Here is a 27,871-nt window from a genome sequence, read left to right as displayed (position 1 = left end):
ACAGGTACCTACAGCATATAGTGTGTAATAGTGCACTGGTTGCTGTTGTTGTGTGAACACAGTAATAAGTAGTGATGAATAGACTGAACACTAATTTATGTATATACACTTTATTACAAATATTATCTTTTAAATTACTGATTACAAATTGCACAAAAATACAATGTATACACGCAAGTACAAAATACGTGCAAACACACATGACAACAGCAATCCATCTTCAAAATCATTGCGAAGACTGCTTGGCCCGTAGCTTCTGTAAGGTTTTCTGTAAAGAGAGAAAACAGAATTCATATAAAATTCAAAACGGACTAATGTTGATGTACATCAACCAACTTTAAATTTCAATATCATTTTACATTTACGTTTGAGTCACTTAGCAGACGCTCTTATCCAGAGACTTACGTTAATGAGTTCATACATTTTAAAACCTCCCTGGGTTAGGGGGCAGTATTTTCACATCCGGATGAAAAGCGTGCCCAAAGTAAATTGCCTGCTACTCAGGCCCAGAAGCTAGGATACGCATATTATTAGTAGATTTGGATATAAAACACTCTGAAGTTTCTAAAACAGTTTGAATAATGTCTGTGAGTATAACAGAAATTATTTGGCAGGCGAAACCCCGAGCTCAATCCATCCAGGGAATATTTTGTTTTAGGTCAATCTGTTTTCCATTAGTTTTCTATGGCAAGCCGTTTTAATAGAAATATGCTTGCAGTTCCTATGGCTTCCACTAGTTGTCAACAGTCTTTAGAAATTGGTTGATGTTTTTCCTTTGAGTAATGAAGAAGTAGCCCTTTCCTTTCTGGGAGTCGAGCCAAGTGGACTCTTTTGTTTGGGACGCGTGACCTGAAGCTCGCTCCACTTTGATTTTATCCGCTATTGAACACAGTTTATCCCATCTGAAATTTTATTGATTATTTACGTTTTAAAATACCTAAAGTTAGATTAGGAAAGTTGTTTGAAATGTTTGGACCAAGATTACAGGTAATTTATTAGATCATTTGTAGTCATGTTGGGCGAGTTGGAACCAGTGTTTTTCCTGAACCAAACGCCTCAAATAAATTTACATTTTGGGGATTTAACGACAGAATTAATCGGAATAAAGGACCTTTTGTGATGTTTATGGGACATATTGCAGTGCCAACAGAAGAAGATCTTCAAAGGTAAGGCATGAATTATATAGTTATTTCTGAGTTTTGTGTCGAACCTGGCGGGTTGAAATATGATTGTCATGTGTTTGTTTGATGGGGTGCTGTCCTCAGATAATAGCATGGTTTGCTTTCGCCGTAAAGCATTTTTTAAATCTGACACGGTGGCTGGATTAACAAGCTTAAAGTTAAGCTTTATTTTGGTGTGTTGCACTTGTGATTGTATGAAAGTTAAATATTTCTAATAATTTAATTTGAATTTGGAGCTCTGCCATTTCACCGGATGTTGTCAAATCAATCCTGCTAACGGGATTTGATCCATAAGAAGTTATAATACTTTTTTTCATACAGGTCCCCCGTGGGAATCGAACCCACAACCCTGGCGCCATGCTCTACCAATATCATATTTCATTCATTTAAACATTGGGGTATTTTAAATGTTACCTTATGAAACTCTTTGGCCTTCTCCCTGTTGTTGGCATATGCCTCCTGTCTGGTCCTGACCTCCTTCTGAAGCTTCACCTCATCTAGTCGGCTGTACAACCTGCAGAGAGACAACCAAGAGGGAGGTCATGAGAGAAACGTGTCGGATATCAGATCATGTTAATGTGATGTGTGGTTGGGACTTGTTCAAGCAGAAAACAGAAATAACCTGTTACCTCTCTGTTCTCTTATGCATCTCAGCCACGTCCTGTTTCCTTATCTCAGGAGTGCTGATCCTCACCTCCCCAACCTTCTTCAGCTTGGCTTCAATCACCGAGGACAAAGAGAGGAGGACTCGGTTCAGTAACACTCTACAACACATAAGACCAAGTCTTTGACCCATTACTAATCCCACTTTCCTTCCCCAAGAGTTTCCATGTGTTGGTTGGTTGTTAACACAATATTATACTTATTTTAGTCTATTCTATTGTTACCTAGCATGGGAGGCTGCAAGGGAGTTTGGGGCTTTGGCTGTTGCTTTTTCTGCTTGGCATACCCTCCTGCATGGGTTGACTCTGCACTCCTCCCCTCTCTCCTGGGTTTAAAAGTGGTTGACTGAACAGTGGTTGGGTCAGACTGGTCCCTGGTGATTGTGTTGGCTCTGGCTTCATCCCTCTTGGCTTGAATCTCCTCCACCCTGCGGGCAGACCTCTGGATCAGGGCACTGCGTTTCTGCTGGAAGGCCTCCTGTAGATTCACGCTGGGACACGACTGGAACTCCAGTAGCATCACTTGCCACAAAACAAGTATAACCAAGGATTCATGTATGCACTTAAAGACCTTGTAAAGACCAAGAAAGGATTCAGAGAATGAAAGAGAAGAGTAGGAACCAGAGACATTTCAGGTCTTCTGATTCTCACCTGCATGAGAGGGGGTTGTCTCTTTCTCCTGTAGACTGGCGTCCTCCTCTGGCAACATCGTCGACTTTGATTCCTAGAAAACATCACACCAAGTTCAGGGACTACCCAACAAAATGCATGCAGCAGAGGAGGTTAGACGAGATTCAGTTACTCAGTCTTCAGACTCCTCTGGCCATTGGGCAATCAACTTTTCCACAATGTATTGTTTCTCAGCATCTTCTTCTTCTTCTACCTCCATCTCTCCTTCCTCAGTGAGTTCCTGGCCCTGTAGTGTGGTGTCTGTCAGGCTCACCAGGGTCAGCATGGACTCATCCATAATCCCCTTCACACTGCCCACCTCCTAAGAGAGGAGGAGAAAGACATCACACAGATCAACCAATAGCAGCACACAAGACTCCTTTCTCAAAGCCCACCTCTCGAGTGACATCCATTAACACAACCCCTTCACTGAACCCAAAGTCTGGGAAACATTTTAATAGTGAAAAAAATGTCATGAAATACATACCATTATTCTCTCCCAGATGGGAGGGCGGATCTTTGACTCTGAACATAGCTGATCATCTGGCTCTCCTGCATCCAGGTCCTCAATTTTAATAGCACCTCTTTTGTCAAGTCTCTGAGGTGTTGGTGTACTCTCCATATCAGTGTCCCCTCCTTCAAGTGGCATGTCCAAAGTGGAGACATCTTCACAGGCTGCTAGACCAACCTCCTCCGCTCCAGGGGATACCTGCAGGGCAGAGTCATGGGGGAGGCACTGGGATATGGTCAGCTGGTACAAGGAGTCGTGCAGGGCGGGCGAGGGCTGAGGTGGCTCCTCCGCTCCTCTCAGGCGCTCAGGAGACATTTCAGAGGTGACGGAGGGGTCTGTGTCATCCTCAAACTCCTCTGAGCATGCAGAGAGCTCAAGGTCCCCTGCAGGTGCTTCATGGTCACCATCTTCGTCGTGGGAACATAGCCCCTCCACTTCCTCTTCTGGAAGGTGAAAGGTCATGAAGGGTTCGGCTGTCTCGTTATGCGTGACCTCAGCCAGGAGGGGGTGGAAGGAGTCGGAGGCTGGATCCACTGAGACAGAACAGAGGTAAAAAAATATTAACAGTCAGAACCTAGTACCTAAGCCATATCATCACAACAAACGAGGGATTTGGGAATACTAGTTAGCGGGTGGGTCAGTGTGAATGCCGCAGGAAATGGAGGATGAAAAAAGAATATCAGGGAATTCCGATTCATCATTAGAAAACGACTAATAGACTCACCCCCAGTCCTGTCTTCTTCCTGGGAGCAGGCCCCAGAGTGCTGCTGGCTCTGGTAGTGTGGGGGCTCCCGTCCAGGGAGAGAGGAGCTGCTCAGTAACTGGGATTCAGAGGCTCCCTCTGGATCAGAAAACACTCCTGTCTGGCCCGAGACCCTCAGATCCACCCAGCCTCGGGAGTTAGAACCACCAGCTTCTAATGTATGAAAAAAAACAAAAAAACTAAATCAGGTTTCAGTATAGTATTAGCAAGAAATGTGCTCTTACACACTGAAATAAGACATGCAATAACACAAGCCAACACACAGTAATATTTCATCCATATTCATTGACTCGGTTACCTGAGCTCCCACTCCATTGGGCAGCAGACTCATCCAGCTCTCCAGCCAGAGGCCTCATCACCCGGCTCTCATCCTGGACTTCATCTAGCCACTGGGATGACTGGTCCAGTCGCTGGCTGACAGAGATTGACTGATTGGAGAGCCCGCCAATCATTCTGCTCAAAGTCGAATCCCACCCTTGGTCCAGTGAGGTTGATTGACCTGAGAGCTGGCCAATCATTCTGCTCAAAGTAGAGTCCCACCCTTGGCCCGGCGAGGATGACTTATCCGAGGGCTGGCCAGTCATTGGGCTGAAAGTGGAGTCCCGCCACTGGTCCAGAACCAATGAGGAGGACTTGTCTGAGAGGCGATCCATGATCCGGTTGACAGTGTTGTCCCATTCCTTAACAAAACATTTTAAAAAGAGATGCCTTGAATTAGTTAATGTTGATACTAAAAATTTGAATATTTACTCTGAACCCATAATGCCATTGAATGGAGTACGAGGGTGTTGATGGACCCACCTGGTCCTGCCCCTGAGCTCCTGACTCTCTGTCCGAGGGGGGAGAGTGTGGGTCGGCCTCCCAAACAGGTGACCTTTCTGGTCCCTCATTCTCCTGCAGTAGCTTAGACCAGGGCTTCTGCTGCGACACAGAGGAGCTTGGCTCCTCACACACTGACCCCTCTAGTACTGCAGATGGACCTGGATGGGAGGAGGAAGAGTAAGAAAAGGGGAATTGTAAGAGGCTGCCGTTTGGAAATTCACTACTATAGGATACTATAATCAAAAAGAGAGAAATTGTGTGTGTACCCATCTGGTTCCCAGCAGTACTAAGAGAAAAGTTGAGCTCCCTGGTGTATTTGTCTATGATGCGCTGGATACTGCTGCCGTGTATGAGTGAGTCTAAAATGGTACCGGATACACCCCTACAGGAACTGTGTCTGGATGAAGAGGAGCCAGTCTTTTTATTTCCTCCCATTCCAAACCCAGCCATGAGCAGGGAAGAGTCTAATGGGGGAAAAAAGAGAAGATAAAATATATATTTGAAATGTAACTCATTTCTGACAAGACCGAATTGGTATATACTCAATTGACAAGTCACACACACCTATTTGGGTGGAGGTGTGTTCAGGGTCCGTGGAGGTGTGTTCAGGGTCCGTGGAGGTGTGTTCAGGGTCCGTGGAGGTGTGTTCAGGGTCCGTGGAGGTGTGTTCAGGGTCCGTGGAGGTGTGTTCAGGGTCCGTGGAGGTGTGTTCAGGGTCCGTGGAGGTGTGTTCAGGGTCCGTGGAGGTGTGTTCAGGGTCCGTGGTGGCATAGCTTCCAGAAGAGATGGTGGTAGAGGACAGGTAGTCAGGTTCTGAGGGTCTACAGGCTGACTGGAAGGACAGGCTCTCCAACTGGACAACACAGATGACAGGGACACAATACACAGGAAGACACCAGGGTTAGACAGGAAGGGTATAATAACATAGCGACGGTTTATAAATAACACTGGAAAGAGCTCAGTTCAAGTGTAGAAACCTTCATGAAATATGTTTTCACATATACTTCAGGAACAATTGATTTACATCATGGCTCAGAAAGGACACACACACACACACACACACACACACACACACACACAGAGCTCAGTTCAAGTGTAGAAACCTTCATGAAATATGTTTTCACATATACTTCAGGAACAATTGATTTACATCATGGCTCAGAAAGGACACACACACACACACACACACACACAGAGCTCAGTTCAAGTGTAGAAACCTTCATGAAATATGTTTTCACATATACTTCCGGATCAATTGATTTACATCATGGCTCAGAAAGGACACACACACACACACACACACACACACACAGAGCTCAGTTCAAGTGTAGAAACCTTCATGAAATATGTTTTCACATATACTTCAGGATCAATTGATTTACATCATGGCTCAGAAAGGACACACACACACACACACACACACACACACACAGAGCTCAGTTCAAGTGTAGAAACCTTCATGAAATATGTTTTCACATATACTTCCGGATCAATTGATTTACATCATGGCTCAGAAAGGACACACACACACACACACACACACACACACACAGAGCTCAGTTCAAGTGTAGAAACCTTCATGAAATATGTTTTCACATATACTTCAGGATCAATTGATTTACATCATGGCTCAGAAAGGACACACACACACACACACACACACACACACACACACACACACACACAGAGCTCAGTTCAAGTGTAGAAACCTTCATGAAATATGTTTTCACATATACTTCCGGATCAATTGATTTACATCATGGCTCAGAAAGAAAACACACACACACACACACAGCGCAGTTCAAGTGTAGAAACCATAATGAAATATATTTTAAATATACTTTAGTTCAGGGTAATATTGATTGACATCATGCTCAGAAAGGAAACAGAAACCCAAACAGTCATGAACACAAGACAAACACAAAACAAAAAACTGCTTCTCATGCAATATCATGGTATTGTAGGACAGACCACAAACCCTCAGATTTGGCAACTTACCATGTATCCACAATATGGTGGACCTCGGAGGGGGAAATAGAACCAGTAAAAACCCTTACCTCTGTAGATTTACCAAGGACCCCTCTCCCAAACTGACAGGAGTGATAAGACCGTTCTGGGAGTGCTGTGGTGGGATCTAGGATATAGGACAGTTGGATTAGAGTAATTGAAAATGTCTGAGAGGACTCCATGACCATCAGTCTAAAGCTTATAAAAGTGAAAGGATCTTTATCTTATACTCCTGTGGTAACCATCCTGGCATAAGATATCTCTCTATTCCCCTTCATCCATTCCTCCTTTCCTTACCAGGCCCAGGAGAGGCACCAGCCTCCAGCTGTAGTCTCGCTCTCCAGGACAGCTTGCTGGATCTACCAGACCCGGTTAATGTCTCACTCCCAGTCCCAGCTGTGTGTTCCCATGCACTGGACACAGAGGTGCTGGAGTGACCTCTTTCAGAGTGGCCCGAGTGGTCCTGTTGTTCTGCGATTGCCCTTTCAATAGATACTGCCACACTCTCTTCTGCACAATACACAGAAGCTGGTTAGAGATACACACTTGTTTATGAAGGATGTATACAAGTGGTTACTAGAGTTGACCACTGCCGTGTGGTGTATGGTGCCCCCTGTGGGTGTGGCTGGCTGACCTGTGATCAGGCTGGCATTGGCTGGCGTCTCCACCTCCTGGATGGCACTGAGCTCGTGCTGCTCCATGACGGCCAGCCTGGCACGGGCCACCGGGGGTTTGGCTGCCCGGGGGTGGGGGAGTGGGTGAGGGGCGGGTCTGTCTGAGTGTGAACTCTGGACGTAGAGTGTGTCATCTTGGCTCTGACTGGTTTCTACCGATGTTGAGGTTTGCCCATTGGACTCCTCGATGGCCCGAAGCAGAGCTGCCATCAGACGGAGACGCTCTGACCCCAGGACTTCTGACCCCAAACCATCAGTGGTCTCTGGACCAGGCTGGTGGAGCCACACAGAGATCGAGACAGACACAGACAGATATGGCTGGTAAGCTACTTTATAGTCAGTTGGCAGAGTATATCCATGCATAATGTACATGTTTGGGCTAACTATTAGTTCTACATGTTAGTGTTACTCTTACTTACTTTTTGAATCACTTTAAACCAATAGCAGACCTGCCTTAGTAACAGCAGGTAAAACCCTTAAGGTGTCATTTGTTTCCTTACCTGTGTGTCATCAGCAGTGAGCAGTGCCTGTAACACCTCCCTCTGTCTCCTCCTCTGCTCCCTCTGTTCCTCCTCCAGTTCCCTCTGCTGCATGAAGAGCACCTCCCTCTGGGCCTCCACCCGCCACTGGGCCTCCTGTAGCTCCTGCCTCTGCCTCTCCACCTCCTCCCCAAACCTGGCCGGGGCCCGCAGGACAGACCCAGGATTTACCGGGGCCCCCCCTTCTGAAAGGGTTGGGTTGATGGGTGGGATGGGGTCAGTTCTTGATGGGAGTGGGATGTGTGGAGTAGGGTGGAGGGAAACAGGATGTGGTCTGTAGGACTGGGGGTCTAACGAGGTAGAGGGTAGAGGTAGCTTCTCAGGGACATCCTCTGTGACCCTACTAAACACATTTTCTGCCAGCCATACACCTGCTCTTTGGTCCCTTAGGCTTTCAGAGGTGGGTTCTAGCTGCACTGGTGAGGTTCTGGAGTTAATATGCGAGCCAACTGTAGTGCCAGGGAGGAAGAGAGTTTGCGCCAAGATGGAGGGCTCCTGTGTGGGGAGGTCCAAAGGGGTGTGAGCTCTAGAGTGGGGACTAAGTGCTACAGGGAGACAGGGGAGTAGGGCAGAACCAGAGGGGAGTTCTAGGGGCACTGCCGGGGGATTGATTCCTCCTTTAAAGTGTGGTAGAAGACGGGCTGTGGTACCAGGAGGGAAACATGTTGAGCTAGTTTGACCAGAGTAGCGGTTTCTTAGCGTGCGTTGGTATCCTTCCAGACGCCGGCGAGCCTCCTCCACGGACTGCTTATGAAGCCTAAGAGATTGAAACATTGAAAATATTTGTTTTAGATAAATGACCAAAACATCCATAAAAGTAGACATAAGTTAGGTGTTTAAATATATATATAGTCAAATACGGCAGATAGGGTCAGCCATAGCAAATGAGCATTTAGTGCCTCGCTCAAGGTTTGAACCAGTGACCTTTCAGTTACTGGCCCAACGCTCTTAACCCGCTAGGCTACCTGCCACATGAGACACAAATCAGCAATAGGCAGCTGTTTTAATTTCATCATATGAATCAGCCAGGGTGAGAAACACACCTGTTCTGGTCAAAGAGACGCTGCTGATACTCTCTGATTCTCCTGGAGTGGTCATCCTCAGCAGCTGACTGCACAGGGACAAACACAGAACAAGTCAGTGTTGCATATGTGTTGCATATGTGGAAACACAGTCAAACACACGGAGCTCAGTTCAAGTGTAGAAACAATCATGAAATATATTGAAAATATACTTCAGTTCAGGGTAATGTTGATTTACATCATGGCTCACTCACACACACACACACACACACACACACACACACACAGAGAGCTCAGTTCAAGTGTAGAAACCATCATGAAATATAATTCAGGGTATTATTGATTCACATCATGGCTCAGATAAATACACACAATCCCACCACAAACACATCTCTTCACACACAATCCCACCACAACCACATCTCTTCACACACAATCCCACCACAAACACATCTCTTCACACACAATCCCACCATACCCACATCTCTTCACACACAATCCCACCATACCCACATCTCTTCACACACAATCCCACCACAACCACATCTCTTCACACACAATCCCACCACAAACACATCTCTTCACACACAATCCCACCACACCCACATCTCTTCACACACAATCCCACCACAAACACATCTCTTCACACACAATCCCACCACACCCACATCTCTTCACACACAATCCCACCACAACCACATCTCTTCACACACAATCCCACCCACCTCGGGAGTTGGAGCAGCAGGGCTGACGTCTTGGGCTGGTGTTTTCTGTGTTCCAGATGCAGCAGGTGTGTCCTGGTTCATGGCCGTCTGCAGCTGCTCTCTCTCTTGCTGGGCCTCCTGCAGCAGCAGCTCCAGCCTGCTCTTCTTCTCCTCTAACTCCTGTAGCAGGGCTATCTGCTCCTGCTTTTGCCTCTCCAGCTCCTCCTCCTGCACAACAGAGGCAACCACAGGGCAAACTATGAGCTTACAGCTTTAGAGGCACTTTCCCAGAAAGGTTAATCATTCACTTTATTTTACCCCCCCCCCCCCTCCCACTCAAGACAGATCTATTTTGCAGACATGTTATGGACATGCATGAATACAGAGATACAAATACACACACCCTCCTCTTCCTCTCGGTTTCAAATGTGTGGATCTTGATGGCTTGTTTATCAGGATGGAGCAGGGTACCAGCCACTATGGACTCTTCTGTTGTCTCTATAGCTAATCAGATAAAATACATGAAATGGATCATTAAGAAAAAAACACTACAGAAAAAAATGCTTTTCTTGAACCTTCAACCTTATAGCAGCAAATCAAGAAGGTCTACAAAGTGCTCGCTAACCTTGGGCTGACTGAGAGGGGTCTGGGAGTCTGGAAATAGTGGTCAAAGGACGGCCCCTCTCCTCACTGGCCAGAGAACCTGTCTCAATGGTCGTAATGCCTGCGGACGTGTCGCACTCTGCTGTCGGAGTAGTTCGGCAGTCACCTGGGGGAACAACCAGCCTCCGGTAGCTCCACTGGTCTCTCTGTGACCTGATGCGGGTCAATAGTTTCTTCAAGGCCTGTCTGGGAGCGCCACCTAGAGGCCTGGATGGTTCTACAATGACAGACAAAACAATAGTTTATTTCGCGCACACGATCCAACTCCATTTATTACAGTTTCCACATAACCTTTCTTGACAACACTATGGTCATACTATGATAGTCAGTAAATCAAACATTAACCAAAGCTGGAAAAGCAGAAATTAATCCATCTCTTCACCTTCATCCTGTTGTTCCTCTGCCCCAGCCAAGTGTGTAAGGTCAGGGGTGGCCTCCTGGGTCAGGTCTAGGTCTTCATCCTGGCTGCCAGTGGACACAGCTAGGAGAGGCTCTGGGACCAGCTGCAGCACCAGGTCACCTTTCACTCCTGCAGGCAAGAGATCAGTACAGGTTTAATTAGACGAAAGAGAAACTCCAGTCCAACATACTAATGGTAACTACTAATTAGGTGCCATAATAATAATAATAATAATGTGTGTCCACACTACTCTGTCTGGGATAGAGTCAATATCTCCATTTCAATCAAGTAAAACGTATCTACGCACCATGACAATACCAACAAATGTTGTCCTCGGGGCCAGAGTAGAAAAACATTGCTGCAGAGAAAACAATGAAAAATGTATTATGATTTGGATCACCCCTCCTTACTCCTCTCTCCAGTGTACATGTCCTCGAAGGCGAACTCCATATCCCTCTGCCAGTCCTCCCTCATCTCCTGTCTCTTGTGGAGCGGTTGGAAGATCTGGGCAGGCATCTGAGCCATCACCTGCCTGCGTCTCAAAAGGTCTGTCTGATGCATGTGTTCAAGCTCCACCAGGAGGCGCTCTCGGTCCTGATACAGCCAAAACAAACCGGTATTGCTGTTGTTTTGGCCTTGACGCATACAATATGCATTCAAAGGATTTCAGGAATTCATTTAACATCTCAGGACAGGTTTAGCCTCGTTACGCAGAAAGTTGTACATTGACTTTTTTTTCATGTTATCACTTGAATCGTCTTGAACAAGGCGAGTGTGTTTGTAGCAGTAGTATGTACCTGTGTGAGCTGTTCCCTCCTCAGCGCGTGGTTACCCCTGAGACGAGCCTTCTCCAGCTGCTCCCGTCTCTCTCTCTGCTCCTCCTGTCCTAGCTCCTGCAGGCGCTGCATCTCCTCCAATGCCGCCACCTGTGCGTTTGGCTGGGGGAACAAAACACACCGGTTACAATAGAAAGAGGACAATATATCACACTGGGCCATTGCATCTTTTTGAACTTTTAAAGATAGATTACCTCTGCTGTGTAGACTTCCCTGTCCACTGCAGTCTCTGGCATATGATAGTGAGTCACAGAGAAGGCATCCACGTCTGATTTCTTCACTGCATGCAGCTTCCTTGACTCAATACTCTGTTAACAGTAAAAAGAAATGCACAAAATTTGAGAATATATTTGCTGGAATTGTAAGATCTACTGAGACTGCTGTTTGCTCTTACTACAATAGAATATTGTTAATTAAATGTGTGCTTTAAGAATGGTATGTGGGTTTGGAAGGAGAGCTCTATATTCCATTGTTACGGTGCCTTTGATTAAGAACTTTCCATCGCAATGGCCATAGTTCACAATGTGCCCGATTCCTTAACATTAAATTGTACCTCAATTGGGTTGGGTGGAAGGGATGGGAAGTTGGCCACTTTTGCTGCCCTCTGCTTCTCCACCTGTATGGACTTCTTCCTAGCCTCGATAAAACTTGAGGGAGAAGAAAAACATTCCAGATTTAATATCAAACAATGTAACAAGCCAGTGTTTGTTTGACCAAATAAAATCCCGTTGATAGCCTCACCGATTTTGTTCCTCCTGATCTTTCTGTCTCTGTGATTTGAGCTCTTTGAGGGCTACTCGATAGCGCTCATCTGCCCGAACATGATTCTCCTCATTTTTCTGTGCAATTGCCTCCCAGTCAGGCTCCTGGGGAAACAAGAAGTGTGCATTGATCAACCAGTTGTATAGTGAAGTAAAGACACCGGTATTTTGTGATCTGGGGCATGACCCAAGTTGCTTAAAAAATCTTACAAAACCCAGTCAAGTTACACTGGCAGCTTGTAATGTATCACACATTGCTAAGATACAGGTTGAGAGTTGAGTGTTTACATTTTCTTTGGCACTTCTATGTCCCTCTCCCAAAATTCGGAGATTGTCCTGGTATAACTTTTGCAGGGTCTCCAGTTTCTCACTCTGCTGTTGCTCCCACTCCCCCTTCAACTCCTCTGCCAGGTTTTGTAGCTCGCGCTCCCTTCGCAGTTGCACCTCCGTGCGGATTTGTAGAGCGATATACCGCTCCTGTTCCCGCACCTGTGAGAGTGCTGATCATTAGCTACCATTTGGTAGTGTATGCATTGACAGGGTGTAAGCATCGTCACTGAGAGCGAGTGTTAGGTGTTAGCTACTATATACCTGTTGTATTCGCAGCTTCCTTCTCCTCTCGTGTTCCTCTCGAATGAGTTGAGCTTCTTCATTTGGACTTAACCGTAATCGAGACACATTTCTCTTCATCTTTATAAAATTCAGGGATGTTGAAAGGCGAAAATATTAGTTAGCTGATCAACGGCACTGTCTGAAAAACACCCATGACAAACAAAGGCCAGCCAGTTGTGCTAAACTAGCTAGCTAGCACCAGAGACTTCAGAGTAGGAAAAATATTCCCGTTCGTAATCTAGATTGTTTAAATATTGATGGATTAGCTAAAGAAAACACTATGCTAATTTGAAGTAGCTAACGTTCAAATGCGTTACAAAATCCCCTTCCAAAGTGTTGTTTATTAGCCGAAATCCATGCCAACGAGTGAAAGCGTTATTTCATTGTTAAACGTCACTTCCTGTATTTTAAACCGCGCTAAATCATGTGATTGGATGCGCTCCACCATGCCCAAAAGGTGGCCGATCTTGCATTACCGCCACCTACTAGACTGGAGTACAACTCCCTTATACTTTGCTTGAAAAAATAAATAAATACCCTACCATTTAACACCACACTCACAAAAAATAACACCACCCTACTCCACTATTTATATATATTTAGTCCTACCTCATGCCAACAAACTGAAAGGGTGGGACATCACCACTAAACACCCTGTAACTCTTCTGATGTCAAGTTTCGCACACCCAAGTACCTCTCTGCAAATGCCACCACAACTTCAACTTTCAGCGACTTACGTTCCATCCCTACTGTTGATAACCATTGCTATAAATGTTAAAAATACAATCTTACTGAAACATATCACTATCCCTCTGTACTGGTACAGATCTACTACTCTGTAAGGAGATCTTAGCTCTGCTGTCCCGGGAGGCAGTTTAGATCAAGTCCCACATCGTAGTCAAGAACCAGATCATCTCCCAACCCTTTCCAGGTGAGGACTCTTTACAATGCTTTTAGGAGGGTTATTGTAGCCTATGGAAAATTCATACTCCATGAAACCCTGCAAAATTAATGCATTTAAATGTTTTTTTGTCTGTGTTACCTTGAGTAGTACGTTCTAAGTGTCCGGAGATGCTTTTGCTGTTATTCACCCCTCGTCAGGTGTGCAGAGTCCTACTCTTGGAGATTTCTGTATTACACCACCGTTAAGGTTGTCTATCCTCCCTGCAGGTCTCCAGTTGTCCGTTTCTCGGTGTCACTCCACTGGAGAGAAGAAGAACCAGAGGACGTCTCCAGAGAAACCCAAACCTGACAACCACCTCTATGTTTTAGAACACAACCTGCACCAGCTCATGAGAGATGTGGGTCTGCCTGTCTATCTGCATGGAACTAAATTGAACCTGACCATCTAGTAATTACATTGTTGACCAAAGACGTACTCAGACAGATACTGACCAAACTAAGTCCCTGTGTTAAAAAATATATATATCTTATACATATGCATGTGTTTCATTGCTGTTTGTGTGAACTGTGATACATATTGATCCAAATAAATGCCCCTCCTTCCCACCCACAGTTCCACAAGCAGACCCTGAATTCGATAGTGATGCCCCATCCAGCTAGCGCCCCCTTTGGCCACAAGGGCAGGGCCCATGGCCTACGACAAGGCTGAGATCTCCAACCTGCAGCAGAATGAGAAGATCATCAAACAGGCCAAACACATCTTCTTACGCAGCAGGTAGGCACAAACACACACCACATCACACATCAATGACAAGCTAATACTGTTATACTGTTTTCTTTTTCAAAAAAAAATTCAAAAGTATTTTCTCCTGTCAGGCTTGTTGTTTCAGTCAAAGCACCTCCTATCTTTGTTGTAAAATCACAAATCAGGAAAATGTTGGCACAATGAAACCGTTTGATACTGAATTAGAATTTTACAGGACAGCAACTCAACATTGACTGAAAGTCTACCCCTCGTGTCTGTTTCAGGACGGCGCGGACCATCGACAACCTGGCCAGCCGTATAGAAGACCCCCAGATCCAGGCCCACTGGTCCAACATCAACGACGTGTACGAGTCCAGTGTCAAAGTCCTCATCACCTCCCAGGGTTACGAGCAGATCTGCAAGTAAGTGGAGCAGGAGCCAGGAGGACTGGCTAAGCCAGAGTAACAGAGGCAGAGTACCGTTAAAGCCAGGAGGACTGGCCAGGAATTGGCGACATATCCTCTAGAATAGAACATTTGGTGAGAGTAGAGAATTAATTAAAAGGAAAAAGGTAGGTTCCATGTTCGAACAACAGAAGAAGAGGTTTCACCTTAATGAATTACCAACAATTTAATTCTGCAATTATTCCGCTTTGTCAATGTTCGGTAAAGGTCTTGCCTAGATAAAACTTTGACCATGGAGAAAGAATGTACCATGAACTTCTGTGTGTGTGTGCAGGTCTATCCAGCTGCAGCTGAACAGGGGTTGAGCAGATCTGAGTGGTGCACAGGGACGGCCGTGTCATCACCCTCTCTCACCAGGAACCGGAGCTGCAGGACTTCCTCCTCTCCCAGGTCAGGTGACGGAGTGACTGCTCTCACATCACCACCTTCTGTTTATGTACTCTGTATTACAGTCAAGTATAGCTAGAAGCCACCTAAAATGCTTGCTGTATGTTCTAAAATGCATGACTAGATGCATTTGCTAGACCTGCTGTAGTTCTTCACGGCCTATTGCTCCAGTGAAACTTTTATTCAAATCTATTTCAAAGTATTGATGTAGCCTTTTTGTAGCTTCCTGTCTGAACTAGTGAGTAACAGTGCCTCCCTCTCCCCTGGTACTGCAGATGTCTCAGCAGCAGGTCCATGCGGTACAGCAGCTGGCTAAAGTGATGAGTTGGCATGTTCTGAGCTTCAGTAACCATTTGGGCCTCGGCTCTGTGGAGAGCATCGAAAGCGCCTGGGCCATCACCATTGCCTCCTCCAACAGGGAATACGCAATCTCAGGTACCGTCCTTCAATCAATCACTGGCATATTGGCCGTCATGCACCTTAAACAGCTCATTTAATCTGAAAACGAATGTGATGATCTGAATGACTGAAACTTAAGATAATGCTAATATTTGTCCAAATGAATGTGTTGTATCTTTTCCAGTGCGTATTGGTCCAGAGAGTGGCTGTAAGCTCCTGGTCCAGTTTCCCACACAGCCAGAACAAGGAGCTGCCCAAGTCTGACATCATCCAGGATGGGAAGTGGAACCACCTACGAGGGCCCTACAAAGAGGTCCACTGGAGCTAGATGGAGGGAAGCAACTTTGTTTACAAGATGGATCTTCTGATGGCAGCCCTCACTCCCTGTCCTTATGTCCGACCACTATCACACTCTCTCGCTATCTCTGATTTTGTTCTATGGGCTGAATCCTAACTTGCATTGATGTCTGTTGATTTGCTTGGACATTTGACTTACCTGTGCCAATGTATTATTATTATTATTATTATTAATATATACTAGACTTGTGGAGGTCTACAATTTATTTTCTGAGTTCTTAGCTGATTTCATTTGATTTTCCCATGATGTCAAGCAAAGAGGCACTGAGTTTGAAGCTAGGCCTTGAAATACATCCACAGGGACACCTCCAATTTATTTCATTTATCAGAAGCTTCTAAAGCCATGACATCATTTTCTGGAATTTTCCAAGCTGTTTAAAGGCACAGTCAACTTAGGGTATGTAAACCTCTGACCCACTGGAATTGCGATACAGTGAAATAATTTGTCTGTAAACTATTTTTTGAAAAATTGTGTCATGCACAAGGTAGATATCCTAGCCGACTTGCCAAAACTATAGTTTGTTAACAAGAAATTTGTGGATTGGTTGAAAAACAAGGTTTAATGACCTAAGTGTATGTAAACTTCCGACCTCAACTGTATATTTTAAATGTTACAGTAAAAGAAACTGAAAACAGCTGTGAAAATAAAAATATATTTTGTTTCCACTTGTCAGTGTGTTTCCTTACATAAAATCTGGTGGACTAATATCAGCTGTGTATACAGTTTCCATGTACAGTAAAATAATACATGCAGCTCGTCTTGAGGCACGTAGGTTGATAATCCTTCATCTGTTCCTGGAATCAGTAACTTGGTGACATTTACACTCTGTGGATGCTTTCATTGATTTATAAAATGAGTCTTTCATTTTAGCTCATATTGGTTGTTGGGCAGTCCCATCTGGCTTTCTCAGATCTTCATATCAGAGAGGTTGCAGCTCAGTTACATCATTCTCTGGAGATAATACAAAAAATTAGAAATTCAATGAACCACATACACACAAGAACAATCAAACTTGAGTCATTGAATTACTAATTATTGAAATGACCAAAATCATTCTAAAGGTATTTACCTGGCATCTGTCTCCTCTGTCTCCATGCATTGATCTGGCTGTAAGCTTTGTCCATGAGCCACATGGAGACCATGAGGAAGCCAGCCAGGGAGGCCAGCACTACAGCAAACACTGCCAGGTACTGGAGGTCCTCATACAGAACCTCTACAACACAGGGAGGGAGAACACACCATGTTCATTCTCACTTCCACTAACTAGCTTACTCATAATGGTAGAGTTCAATGAAGGCCACTTGTACTGAACTACTCGTAAAGATATTGTTCAATAACACCATAAGGCCGCTACAGAAACTGCCTCCAGGACTGAGAGGAAAACAGTTCCATAAAGGGGTTCTTGTAAATGTCAACTATGATGAAACACTAACACTGTAACTTAAAGCAAAATGCCACATTGTGATATAGGCCTTCACCCACCATTCACTCACCTTCCACATTCAAGACAAATCCTGCATCTTTGCTGCTCCCAGACAGTTCAGTCACAGTGATCACGTAGAAGCCAGTGTCCTGAATACGTAGGTCCGACAGTCCCATAGATCCATTAGTGTACGTGAGGATTCTGTCCATGTAGTCCTCTGATACATTGGTAAACCCCCCAGGTTGCCACGCCCCAATGTCTCTGCTCACCCTGCCAGACATAAAGGTCCACTGTACTGTGGGAATCCCAACACAGGAGATGTCCACAGAGAACAATACATCCTGTTGGACAGGCCTGGTCAGACTCTGCTGAGGAGACCGTATTGAGATGGCTCCAGCTGCCGGAGGAAGTACATAGTGGAGGGAGGAAGGGAAAGAAAGAGGAACAGTGTTTTTTAATGTATGACAGATAAAGAGAAGTTGATATATCTGATTTGTATTTTAGAATCAGATACAGTAAGTCAACATATTATTTCTCACACACTGATGTGTTATCACCATAGTAATTTTCTGACTCCCCACTTGCTTTTTTTATGAGCAATGGATCAACTACCTTCAGTTTTTTATTTTTTAGAGCCCAATTGGCCACTCAGTTCTGACAGAAGAAATACCCCCCTTTACCCTACTCCCTTATATAACCACCAGTTAATGTTCAACCTCTCAACAAAAGACAGTGTTTTCAGTCCACAGACATTACATAACATATTGTTATACTGTATGATGGGTTTGCTGCCATCAAATTACTTTGAGATGACACATTGGCATGTGATTCTACCACGTCGCTTCATCTCAAATCAAAGTTTATTGGTCACGTACACAGATTTGAAGATGTTATTGCAGGTGCAGCGAAATGCTTGTGTTTCAAGCTCCAGCAGTGCAGTAATATCCAGCAATACAAAACAATACTAAAAAGAAAGAAATTAAGAAATATCAGAATGAGTAATGTCAGAGTCCAGAATATATATATATATATATATATCGGAAGTTTACATACACCTTAGCCAAATACATTTCATCTCAATTTTTCACAATTACTGACATTTAATCCAAGTAAAAAATCCCTGTCTTAGGTCAGTGAGGATCACCACTGTATTTTAAGAATGTGAAATGTCAGAATAATAGTAGAGAATGATTTATTTCAGCTTTTATTTCTTTCATCACATTCCCAGTGGGTCAGAAGTTTACATATACTCAATTAGTATTTGGTAGCATTGCCTTTAAATTGTTTAACTTGGGTCAAACATTTCAGGGTAGCCTTCCACAAGCTTCCCACAATAAGTTGGGTGAATTTTGGTCAATTCATCCTGACAGACCTGGTGTAACTGAGTCAGGTTTGTAGGCCTCCTTGCTCGCACTCACTTTTTCAGTTCTGCCCACAAATTTTCTGTAGGATTGAGGTCAGGGCTTTGTGATGGCCACTCCAATACCTTGACTTTGTTGTCCTTTGTTGACTTTGTTGTCCTTTTTGCCACAACTTTGGAAGTATGCTTGGGGTCATTGTTCATTTGGAAGACCCATTTGTGACCAAGCTTTAACTTCCTGACTGATGTCATGAGATGTTGCTTCAATATATCCACATAATTTTCACATAATCTATTTTGTGAAGTGCACCAGTCCCTCCTGCAGCAAAGCACCCGCACAACATGATGCTGCCACCCCCGTGCTTCACGGTTGGGATGGTGTTCTTCGGCTTGCAAGCCTCCCCCTTTTTTCTCCAAACATAACAATGGTCATTATGGCCAAACAGTTCTATTTTTGTTTCATCAGACCAGAGGACATTTCTCCAAAAAGTACGATCTTCATCCCTATGTGCAGTTGCAAACCGTAGTCTGGCTTTTTATGGCAATTTTGGAGCAGTGGCTTCTTCCTTGCTGTGCAGTCTTTCAGGTTATGTCGATATAGGACTCGTTTACTGTGGATATAGATACTTTTGTAGCTGTTTCCTCCAGCATCTTCACAAGGTCCTTTGCTGTTGTTCTGGGATTGACTTGCACTTTTTGCACCAAAGTACGTTCATCTCTAGGAGACAGAACGCGTCTTTTCCCATGATGTTAAGCAAAGAGGCACTGAGTTTGAAGGTAGGCCTTGAAATACATCCACAGGTACACCTCCAATTGACTCAAATTTTAGTGTGTGTAAACTTCTGACCCACTGGAATTGTGATACAACTGAAAAAAGTGAAATAATCTGTCTGTAAACAATTGTTAGAAAAATGACTTGTGTCATGCACAAAGTAGATGTCCTAGCCGACTTGCCAAAAATACAGTTTGTTAACCTCTCTTGGATAGGGGCACGCAAATGTCCCACTTGGCCAATAGCCAGGGAAAATGCAGAGCGCCAGATTCAAATAAAATACTCAAAAATTCAAACTTTCATTAAATCACACATGCAAGACAGCAAATTAAAGCTACACTCGTTGTGAATCCAGCCAACATGTCAGATTTCAAAAAAGCTATTATCTGATGATAGCACAGCAGTAAAAAAAGAGAGTAGCATATTTCAACCCTGCAGGCGCTACACAAAACTCAGAAATAAAATATAAAACATGCCTTTCCTTTGATGAGCTTCTTTTGTTGGCACTCCAATATGTCCCATAAACATCACAAATGGTCCTTTTGTTCGATTAATTCCATCCATATCTATCCAAAATGTCAATTTATTTGGCGCGTTTGATCCAGAAAAAAACAGCTTCCAATTTGCGCAAAGTCACTGCAAAATATCTCAAAAGTTACCTGTAAACTTTGCCAAAACATTTCAAAATACTTTTGTAATACAACTTTAGGTATTTTTAAATGTTAATAATCGATCAAATTGAAGACGGGTCTATCTGTTTTCAATAGAGGACGAGAGGAAACTAACGCTACTTTTCAAGTCTTGGCCAACTCTCAACAGCGTTACCCTTTTCCAGGATGGCCGTACTGCTTCATTGCACAAAGGAATAACCTCAACCAAATTCCAAAGACTGGTGACATCCAGTGGAAGCGGTAGGAACTGCAAACAAGTGCTTAAGAAATATCGTTTCCCCATGAGAGCCCATTGAACAGACAGCGACCTCAAAAATAAGTAATTGTGAATGGTTAGTCCTCAGGGTTTTGTTCTGTTATACTCACAGACATGATTCAAACAGTTTTAGAAACTTCAGAGTGTTTTCTCTCCAAATCTACTAATAATATGCTTATCTTATATTCTTGGCATGAGTAGCAGGAAGTTGAAATTGGGCATGCTATTTATCCAAAAGTGAAAATGCTGCCCCCCATCCCAAAGTTAACAAGAAATGTGTGGAGTGGTTGAAAAACGAGTTTTAATGACTCCAACCTAAGTGTATGTAAACTTCCGACTTCAACTGTATATATACAGCTGACTGGTACTATATAACTGTATATATATATATATATATATATATATATATATATATATACAGTATATATATGTGGAAACAAGTCAAGGGTTCTGAATGTGGCTTAGGGACAAGTCACACACCCTGTATATATATATACAGGGTGTGTATAGGCGGTACGGACAGTAAACAGTGCCTTTGGAAACAATTCAGACCCCTTGACTTGTTCCACATTTTGTTAGGTTACAGCCTTATTCTAAAACTCATCAAAGTGTTTTTTCCCTCATCAATCTACACACAATGCAAAAACAGGTTTTTATACGTTTTGCCAAATTTACTCCAAATAAAAAACTGAAATATCAGATTTACATAAGTATTCAGACCCTTCATTTACTCAGTACTTTGTTAAAGCACATTCGGCAGCTACCGCATGGCAAGCAGTACCGGAGTGCCAAGTCTAGGTCCAAGAGGCTTCTAAACAACTTCTACCCCAAAGCCATAAGACTCCTGAACATCTAGTCAAATGGCTACCAAATGACTATTTACAGTGCCCCCCCTCCCTCTGTCCCTCTTTCCACCACTGCTACTCTCTGTTGTCATATATGCATTGTCACTTTAATAACTCTACCTTCATGTACATACTACCTGAACTAACCGGTGCCCCCACACATTGGCTCTGTATCGGTACCCCGTGTATATAGTCTTTTTTGTTATTTGTTATATTTGTTATATATTGTTATTTTACTGCTGCTCTTTAATTACTTTTTACTTTTATCTCTTATTCTTATCCATATATTTTTTAAACTGCATTGTTGGTTAGGGGCTTGTAAGTAAGCATTTAACTGTAAGGTGTTGTATTCGGCACATGTGACAAATAAAATTAGATTTGATTTGATTTGAATGCAGCCTCGAGTGTTCATGGGTATGACACTACAAGCTTGGCAAACCTGTATTTGGGAAGTTTATCCCATTCTTATCTGCAGATCCTCTCAAGCTTGGTCTGGTTGGATGGGGAGCATTGCTGCACAGCTATTTTCAGGTCTCTTCAGAGATGTTCGATCGGGTTCAAGTCTGGGCTCTGGCTGGCCCACTCAAGGACATTTAGAGACTTGTCCCTAAGCCACTGTGCTTAGGGTTGTTGTCCTGTTGGAAAGTGAACCTTAGCACATTCTGAGGTCCTGAGTGCTCTGGAGCAGGTTTTCATCAAGGATCTCTCTGTACTTTGCTCCGTTCATCTTTACTTCGATCCTGACTAGCCTACCAGTCCCTCTCACTGAAAAACATCCCCAGAGCATGATGCTGCCACCACCATGCTTCACTGTAGGGATGGTGCCAGGTTTCCTCCAGATGTGACGCTTGGCATTGAGACCAAAGAGTTCAATCTTGGTTTCATCAGACCATAGAATCTTGTTTCTCATGGTCTGAGAGTCTTTAGGTGCCTTTTGGCAAACTCTAAGTGGGCTATCATGTGTCTTTTACTGAGGTGTGGCTTCCGTATTGTCACTCTCCAGTAATGGTCTGAAGTGCTGCAGAGATGGTTGTCCTTCTGGAAGTTTCTCCCATCTCCACAGAGGAACTCTGGAGCTCTGTCAGAGTGACCAATGGGTTCTTCGTCACCTCCCTACCAAGATCCTTCTCCCCGATTGCTCAGTTTGGCCGGGCGGCCAACTCTAGGAAGAGTCTTGGTGATTCCAAACTTCTTCCGTTTAAGAATGATGAATGTGTTCTTGGGGACCTTCAATGGTGCATACATTTTTGGTACCCTTCCCCAGATCTCTACGGACAATTCCTTCATCCTCATGGCTTGGGTTTTGCTCTGACATGCACTGTCAACTGTGGGACCTTATATAGACAGGTACACACCTGTCTATATAAGGTCCCACAGTTGACAGTGCATGTCAGAGCAAAACCCAAATAATGTCCAATCAATTGAATTTTCCATAGGTGGACTCCAATCAAGTTGTAGAAACATCTCAAGGATGATCAATGGAAACAGGATGCACCTGAGCTCAATTTCGAGTCTCATAGCAAAGGGTCTGAATACTTATGTAAATAAGGCATTTCTGATCTCACCCATCACAGGCCCGAAGGGGGCGCAAAGCCGGACAGGAAGATCATGCCAGTGACTCAACCCATTCAAGTCGAGTTTATCGAGAGAGAAAAAATGATTCACCCCTCTTCGGGACGGCATGGGAGAGCATTATCAAGCCAGTGACTAAGCCCCCGTAATATGGTCAGATGCAGATAATCCCAGTGGAGAGAGGGGAGCCAGCCAGGCAGACACAGCAAGGGTGGTTCATCACTCCAGGAAAAAAGCTGCTCTTTAAGGTCCAGAGTAACGTTGAGGTCCTTCAAAGTTTTATTTGAGGCGATTGTATAGCCATCAAGATACATTGTCAGATCAAACAGAAGATTTCTTTGTTTCCTTGAACTAGCATCTTGTTTTGTCCAAGTTTAAAAGTAAAACATTTGCTGCCATCCACTTCCTTATGTCTGAAACACAGGCTTCGAGGCTAGGCAATTTTGGGGCTTCACCAAGTTTCATCGAAATGTACAGCTGTGTGTCGTCTGCATAGCAGTGAAAGTTTACATTGAGTTTCCAAATGACATACCCAAGAGGTAGAGTATACATTGAGTGTACAAAACATTAGCAACACCTGCTCTTTCCATGACATAGACTGACCAGGTGAATCCAGGTGAAGGCTATGACCCCTTACTGATGTCACTTGTTAAATCCAATTCAATCAGCGTAGATGAAGGGGAGGAGATTAAAGAAGGACTTTTAAGCCTTGAGACAATTGAGGCATCATGTATGTGCGCCATTCAGAGGAGGAATGGGCAAGACAAAATATTTAATTGCCTTTGAACAGGGTATGGTAGTAGGTGCCAGGCGCGCCAGTTTGTGTCAAGAACTGCAACGCTGCTGGGGTTTTCACGCTCTACAGTTTCCCGTGTATATCAAGAATGGTCCATCACCCAAAGGACATCCATCCAACTTGACACAACTGTGGGAAGCATTGGAGTCAACATAAGCCAGCGTCCCTGTGGAACGCTTTTGACACCTTTTAGAGTCCAGGCACCGAAGAATTTAAGCTGTTCTGAGGGCAAAACTCAATATTAGGAAGGTGTTCCTAATGTTTTATACACTGTGAAAAGAATAGTGGTCCTAAAACCATCCACAGAGACAAACTGATATCTTTCCTACAGATAAGATCTAAACCAGGCAGGAACTTGTCCGTGTAGCTAGTCGGAAATCTTCCAATTTGGTGGAGCGCCATTTCCGTTCCAATTTTCTGGAAGCTTGCTTCAGGGCTTGGGTATTTTCTGTAAACCAGGGAGCTAGTTTCTTGTGACAAATGTTTTTGTTTTTAACGGTGCGACTGCATCTGGGGTATTACGCAAGGTTAAGTTTAGATCCTTGGTTAGGTGCATTTTGAATTTTGTACTCCGGAGTCCTTAGGTAGGTGTGGGCAGTCTGGAAGGGCATCTAGGAATCTTTGGGTTGTCAGAGAATTTATAGCACGTGTTTTGATAATCCTTGGTTGGGGTCTTAGCAAATTATTTGTTGCGATTGCAAATGTAATAAAATGGTGGTCCGATAGTCCAGAATTATGAGGAAAAACATTTAGATCCACAATATTTATTACACAAAACTAGATCCAGGGTATGATTGTGGCAATTCGTCGGTCCCAAGACCTGTTTACCTGACGTGCTACCTTGTCCCGGACCTGCTTTCTCTCTCGTTCTCTCTCTGTCCCCCCCCCCCCCCCAATCTGCTGTCTCAAACTTTGAATGCTCGGCTATAAAAAGCCAACTGATATTGACTCCTGAGGTGCTGATCTGTTGCACCCTCTATAACCACTGTGATTGTTGTTTGACCCTTCTGGTCATCTATGAACGTTTGAAAATCTTGAAGAACGATCTGGCCTAAATGGCTATGTACTCTTATAATCTCCAACGGGCACAACCAGAAGAGGACAGGCCACCCCTCAGAGCCTGGTTCCTTTCTAGGTCTCTTCCTAGGTAACTGCCTTTCTAGGGAGTTTTTCCTTTCTACCGTGCTTCTAAATCTGCATTGTTTACTCTTTTGGGTTTTAGGCTGGGTTTCACTATAAGCACTTTGTGACATGTGCTGATATAAAAAAGGATTTATAAATACATTTGATTGATTGATTGGTTTTGAATTGACCTCATAGCCACCTGCTTTCGGTTGTTTTCTCATGTAAGATGTGTTTCAATCAATGTGAATTACTAACTCAGACACACCAGTCCAACTAAAGGTGTGTGCACACAAGATGAAGCATGCACAAAGAATTTTGCTAAAGCATGCAAAGAATGACAGAGAAACATTATGGCTGCCAGAGGTATGCCTTGAAAGCATCACGCCCTATCCAGGTTCTGGGAAATTAACAAACCACTGTGTGTCTAAGTGCACTATCATTCTGTTTCACCGATACAAACCACATCAGAGCAAAAGTTGGGAAATACTCAAAGTCAGTCAACCGATACCAGAAGAAAGTTTCTTCTGAAATTGCTTGGCATACACCATACACTCTGAGGCAAACATAGGCATGCCCTTAAACACACAAGCACTCACATTTAAACACATACAAATCAGTATGTCCATATATGGATACATGCTCACAGAAGTGTTTCCATGTATGGATAGGATACATACCTAGGTGGCACACATACAATGTGATGCTGAAGAAAAGAGCGACTTCCTGTGTGTCCCAGAGCCACATTAGAACCCCAGGTCCATCTATTCTCACCAGTACGGAGTGTCTACTGGGTCATTCCACATTCTGGAGCATTCGCTTTGCTCTCAAAATCCATTATTTCCTGTGTTCCTCCTTCCTTTTTATTTTTGTTAATGTCTTAATCTGGTGGAAAAGAGTATATCTCTTGTTGGTGATGTTCTCTTCTGTCCTTCTCAGCTCTGTGTTCTCTGGCTACCTAAGCTGCTCTGCCTGTGCAACGGCACCTCACCCATCAGACAGGATCAGCAGGAGATTACTGTGCAAACATTCATACCAAGAAACAAGCACTGAGAGAGAGAGAGAGAGAGAGTGAGAGAGAGGGAGCCAATAACATAGTAAATACTCATGCAGAAACACACAGAGAGACACGCCTGTATGGCCTCCCTGTACTGCCTCCCACAAATGCACCACGTGGGATGAATAAGTGGTATTGGACACACCTTGCTGAGCAGGTCAGACAGGGAGGAGTGTCTATTCTGAGATGACTGCACTTCTTTACAATGGCCACATTAACAGAAGTTACAATATAGTATATCGCAGATCCACTTTGTCTATTTGCTGCCTGGTCACTGTTGCAATAGCTTATTTTTGAGGCAGATAATCAGGAACGTGACTTTCACTGGGGACGGGGGTGTCATGTCCCCCCCACATTCTGAAATTGCATTTTTGTCCCCCCCAGTTTCATCATTGTAATGTGATACAGAAAGCGACAACGGTGTGCTTTAGGACTAGGCTGGCTGGACCTGCACGGGAGAGTTGAGCATAGTTCAGTGTGTTTGTGTTGCGCTCTTTTACAGAGTTGTAAAACCAAAACAAGCAGAAAGTGGATACTATTTAGTTGACTGATGTAGTTGGCAAGGTAACTGCTGTTTAACTTAACTGAAAAAAATTAATGAGTGTTTATTCGCAGTGCTGAGCTATTATTTTAACTGACATGTAACGTTAGTTAATGTTTCATCCCCTCTTGACTGAGGTGAATGAATAAGCTATGCTAGCTAGTAGCTACCACAGCCAGGTCAGCTCTAGCCTCTAGTTATCTGTCAGATAGTAATAATAACCAGCTCATATCGCTATCTAACAGCTGTTGTTTGCATGGACATGTTTTGTAGCCTTTGTTTTGTCCTGTTACAGAAGTAAATCAACTTGGCTAGCTTTCGCCAGTTGATTTATCATTCTAGAGAGACCTGGCCAAATGTTGACTAATGTTAGCTATTATTTTTGCCTCAATCACACTAGACCTGAATCAGATGATGAAACCATTGGCCAAATGATTGAAGATTGATATTCTGATGATTTTTCAGTGAAATGTGAGTTGTATTAGTCAGTATGGTTATGTAACGTTATTGACCTGTCACTTTCCCTAGCTAATTCCTTACTTTTCACACTGACACAGTAATAAACAGCTCTAACATTACAGGCTTCACTGTCATGGTGCACAGTAGACTTCTGTATACCAATTTCTTCATCCCTCTCCCACCCGCACCCACTGGACTTCTTCATCCCTCTCCCACCCGCACCCACTGGACTTCTTCATCCCTCTCCCACCCGCACCCACTGGACTTCTTCATCCCTCTCCCACCCGCACCCACTGGACTTCTTCATCCCTCTCCCACCCGCACCCACTGGACTTCTTCATCCCTCTCCCACCCGCACCCACTGGACTTCTTCATCCCTCTCCCACCCGCACCCACTGGACTTCTTCATCCCTCTCCCACCCGCACCCACTGGACTTCTTCATCCCTCTCCCACCCGCACCCACTGGACTTCTTCATCCCTCTCCCACCCGCACCCACTGGACTTCTTCATCCCTCTCCCACCCGCACCCACTGGACTTCTTCATCCCTCTCCCACCCGTACCCATAGGACTTCTTCATCCCTCTCCCACTCGCACCCACTGGACTTCTTCATCCCTCTCCCACCCGCACCCACTGGACTTCTTCATCCCTCTCCCACCCGTACCCATAGGACTTCTTCATCCCTCTCCCACTCGCACCCATAGGACTTCTTCATCCCTCTCCCACCCGCACCCGCTGGACTTCTTCATCCCTCTCCCACCCGCACCCATTGGACTTCTTCATCCCTCTCCCACCCGCACCCACTGGACTTCTTCATCCCTCTCCCACCCGCACCCATTGGACTTCTTCATCCCTCTCCCACCCGCACCCGCTGGACTTCTTCATCCCTCTCCCACCCGCACCCACTGGACTTCT

At 44.4% G+C, this 27,871-nt stretch overlaps 3 protein-coding genes across 10 annotated transcripts; 1 reads left to right on the top strand and 2 right to left on the bottom strand.

Moving 5' to 3' along the window:
* Positions 1–94: 94 nt before the first annotated feature.
* Positions 95–14,925, bottom strand: cep295 (centrosomal protein 295). Of its 7 annotated transcripts, none has more exons than XR_016492484.1 (28): positions 12,806–14,925; positions 12,503–12,703; positions 12,195–12,319; positions 12,007–12,100; positions 11,648–11,761; positions 11,415–11,555; positions 11,028–11,211; positions 10,600–10,746; positions 10,180–10,434; positions 9,958–10,058; positions 9,576–9,782; positions 8,872–8,939; positions 7,790–8,585; positions 7,250–7,562; positions 6,913–7,125; positions 6,666–6,742; positions 5,173–5,461; positions 4,875–5,072; positions 4,588–4,766; positions 4,085–4,466; positions 3,748–3,939; positions 3,000–3,556; positions 2,727–2,834; positions 2,495–2,567; positions 2,069–2,271; positions 1,811–1,898; positions 1,596–1,695; positions 95–268 (listed from the first exon to the last, which is right to left on the bottom strand). XR_016492484.1 is itself a non-coding variant. In XM_036964784.2 (28 exons), exons 1-28 carry the CDS (start codon positions 12,902–12,904, stop codon positions 227–229), a joined length of 5,640 nt encoding a protein of 1,879 aa, XP_036820679.2. In that variant the 5' UTR covers positions 12,905–14,925; the 3' UTR covers positions 95–226. The 7 variants fall into 7 exon arrangements, 4 of the variants coding, with proteins under 4 accessions (XP_036820679.2, XP_036820681.2, XP_036820683.2 ...); XR_016492485.1 differs by having other exon boundaries at positions 2,787–2,834; XR_016492486.1 differs by having other exon boundaries at positions 10,925–11,211; positions 12,806–13,254.
* On the top strand, positions 13,495–16,052 carry LOC110507148 (mediator of RNA polymerase II transcription subunit 17-like). Its single transcript, XM_090223888.1, has 7 exons — positions 13,495–13,516; positions 13,997–14,127; positions 14,386–14,504; positions 14,759–14,896; positions 15,391–15,394; positions 15,601–15,765; positions 15,909–16,052. The coding sequence occupies exons 1-7, from the start codon at positions 13,495–13,497 to the stop codon at positions 16,050–16,052; spliced, it is 723 nt and encodes a 240-aa protein (XP_090080014.1).
* A 570-nt stretch (positions 16,053–16,622) lies between these two features.
* Positions 16,623–26,028, bottom strand: LOC110507912 (V-set and transmembrane domain-containing protein 5). Of its 2 annotated transcripts, XM_090223851.1 has the most exons (5): positions 25,580–25,971; positions 18,381–18,469; positions 17,576–17,902; positions 17,152–17,295; positions 16,623–17,033 (listed from the first exon to the last, which is right to left on the bottom strand). In XM_090223851.1, exons 3-5 carry the CDS (start codon positions 17,784–17,786, stop codon positions 17,002–17,004), a joined length of 387 nt encoding a protein of 128 aa, XP_090079977.1. In that variant the 5' UTR covers positions 17,787–17,902; positions 18,381–18,469; positions 25,580–25,971; the 3' UTR covers positions 16,623–17,001. The 2 variants fall into 2 exon arrangements, with proteins under 2 accessions (XP_090079977.1, XP_021444008.1); XM_021588333.3 differs by lacking the exon at positions 18,381–18,469 and having other exon boundaries at positions 25,580–26,028.
* Between the last annotated feature and the right edge of the window lie 1,843 nt (positions 26,029–27,871).

The sequence above is a fragment of the Oncorhynchus mykiss genome, chromosome 27, assembly GCF_057628025.1.
Source record: "Oncorhynchus mykiss isolate SJ-2025 chromosome 27, ASM5762802v1, whole genome shotgun sequence".
NCBI lineage: Eukaryota > Metazoa > Chordata > Actinopteri > Salmoniformes > Salmonidae > Oncorhynchus > Oncorhynchus mykiss.
The sequence above is the reverse complement of the archived record's forward strand: the minus strand, read 5'-3'. Positions and strand labels throughout refer to the sequence as shown.